Below are 1,190 nucleotides of genomic sequence, written 5' to 3'. Positions count from 1 at the left end.
GCCAACTTTTTAAGGGGATTTAAATTTTCCCTCAGAGCCAGCTGCAGGTGGCACTGGGACTCTGAAAAGGGCCGTGGTCCGGAGCCGCTCGCCATGCAGGATGAGCTGCATCCCGGGGGCTGGGCCCGGAGGTCGGTGGGCGGGATACTTCCTCGCTGGAGCAAGGTGGCCCAAAGTCCCCCTGGTCCCTGCGATGGCAGCCACTGAGCGGCTTAGATGAACAGTCTGTGGGGAGCAAGGCAGCGGGCCCGCAGCCCGCAGCGCCCGGCGGGGCAGCCAGGCCCCGAGTGAGGCCTCGCTTGGCGGGAAGTGGGTGGCTGAGGCCGGACACTTGGAAATATCCCCAGGCGGATGTGAGCGTCTGGGGACAGGGGTTTGACCCCGGCATGAGCGACCCGTGTCTGGTCACGCCGTTGCCCAGGACCCCTCAGAACACACGTGGGGGTCGGGCCGGGGTCGGCCGGGGCGAAACGGAGGCCAGGGCTCACCTGCTGCCTCCCCTGGGAGCAACTGCGGTCACATGTGACCACGCGTGGTCCGCGGGAGACGCACACGAGGCTCGTGCGGGGCGGGGCCAGCGTCGGCCGCTGCCACCCCTCGCCGGCTCCACTCACCGATGTAGACGGGCGAGCAGCTGGACTTGACGTTCTCGTCCAGGAAGGTGACGCCCAGCGTGTAGAGGGGCGTGGCGCCGACCCCGTGCAGGAACTGGCCCAGCATGAAGACCAGCCGGTAGCTGGACAGGCCCGAGGCGCTGCGGCCGCAGGCCGCGCTGCGGTTGGCCGGGCAGGCGCTGACGCCCACGTCACCCTCGGCCTCGTAGGGGCCCGCAGCGAAGTGTGGCAGCGCGAACACCAGCGAGCCGACCCCCATGGTCAGCACGCCCCAGCCCAGCCAGCGCGGCTTGTGTCCGCGGCCCCCGAAGTAGCCGACGAAGGCGAGGCAGAGGCAGGCGGCCAGGTCGTAGGTGCTGGCCACCAGGCCGCTCTCGTAGCTGTGCAGGTCGTAGCGGCGTTCGATGGAGGTGACCACGGTGTTGACGAAGCCGTTGACCGTCATGCCCTGCAGGAAGGAGGCGGCGCACAGGAAGAGCAGGAAGCCCCGCGGCGTGTTCAAGGGCTGCAGACAGGCGGGCGCCAGGGCCCACCAGCCGCACCGCCCGCCTCGCGGCTCCCCGCACTCGCGGGGCC

The 1,190-nt window shown here is 70.0% G+C and overlaps 1 protein-coding gene across 1 annotated transcript in view; it reads right to left on the bottom strand.

Annotated features, from left to right (window-relative positions):
- The window catches only part of SLCO4A1 (solute carrier organic anion transporter family member 4A1), a 20,071-nt gene that overhangs the window by 11,393 nt on the left and 7,488 nt on the right, over positions 1-1,190 (bottom strand). The window contains exon 4 of the mRNA XM_023519897.1: positions 521-1,190. Within this exon, the coding sequence (XP_023375665.1) occupies positions 521-1,190 (670 nt within the window). The remainder of the gene's footprint in view (positions 1-520) is intronic.

The sequence above is a fragment of the Pteropus vampyrus genome, unplaced genomic scaffold (genome assembly GCF_000151845.1).
Source record: "Pteropus vampyrus isolate Shadow unplaced genomic scaffold, Pvam_2.0 Scaffold239, whole genome shotgun sequence".
NCBI lineage: Eukaryota > Metazoa > Chordata > Mammalia > Chiroptera > Pteropodidae > Pteropus > Pteropus vampyrus.
The sequence above is the reverse complement of the archived record's forward strand: the minus strand, read 5'-3'. Positions and strand labels throughout refer to the sequence as shown.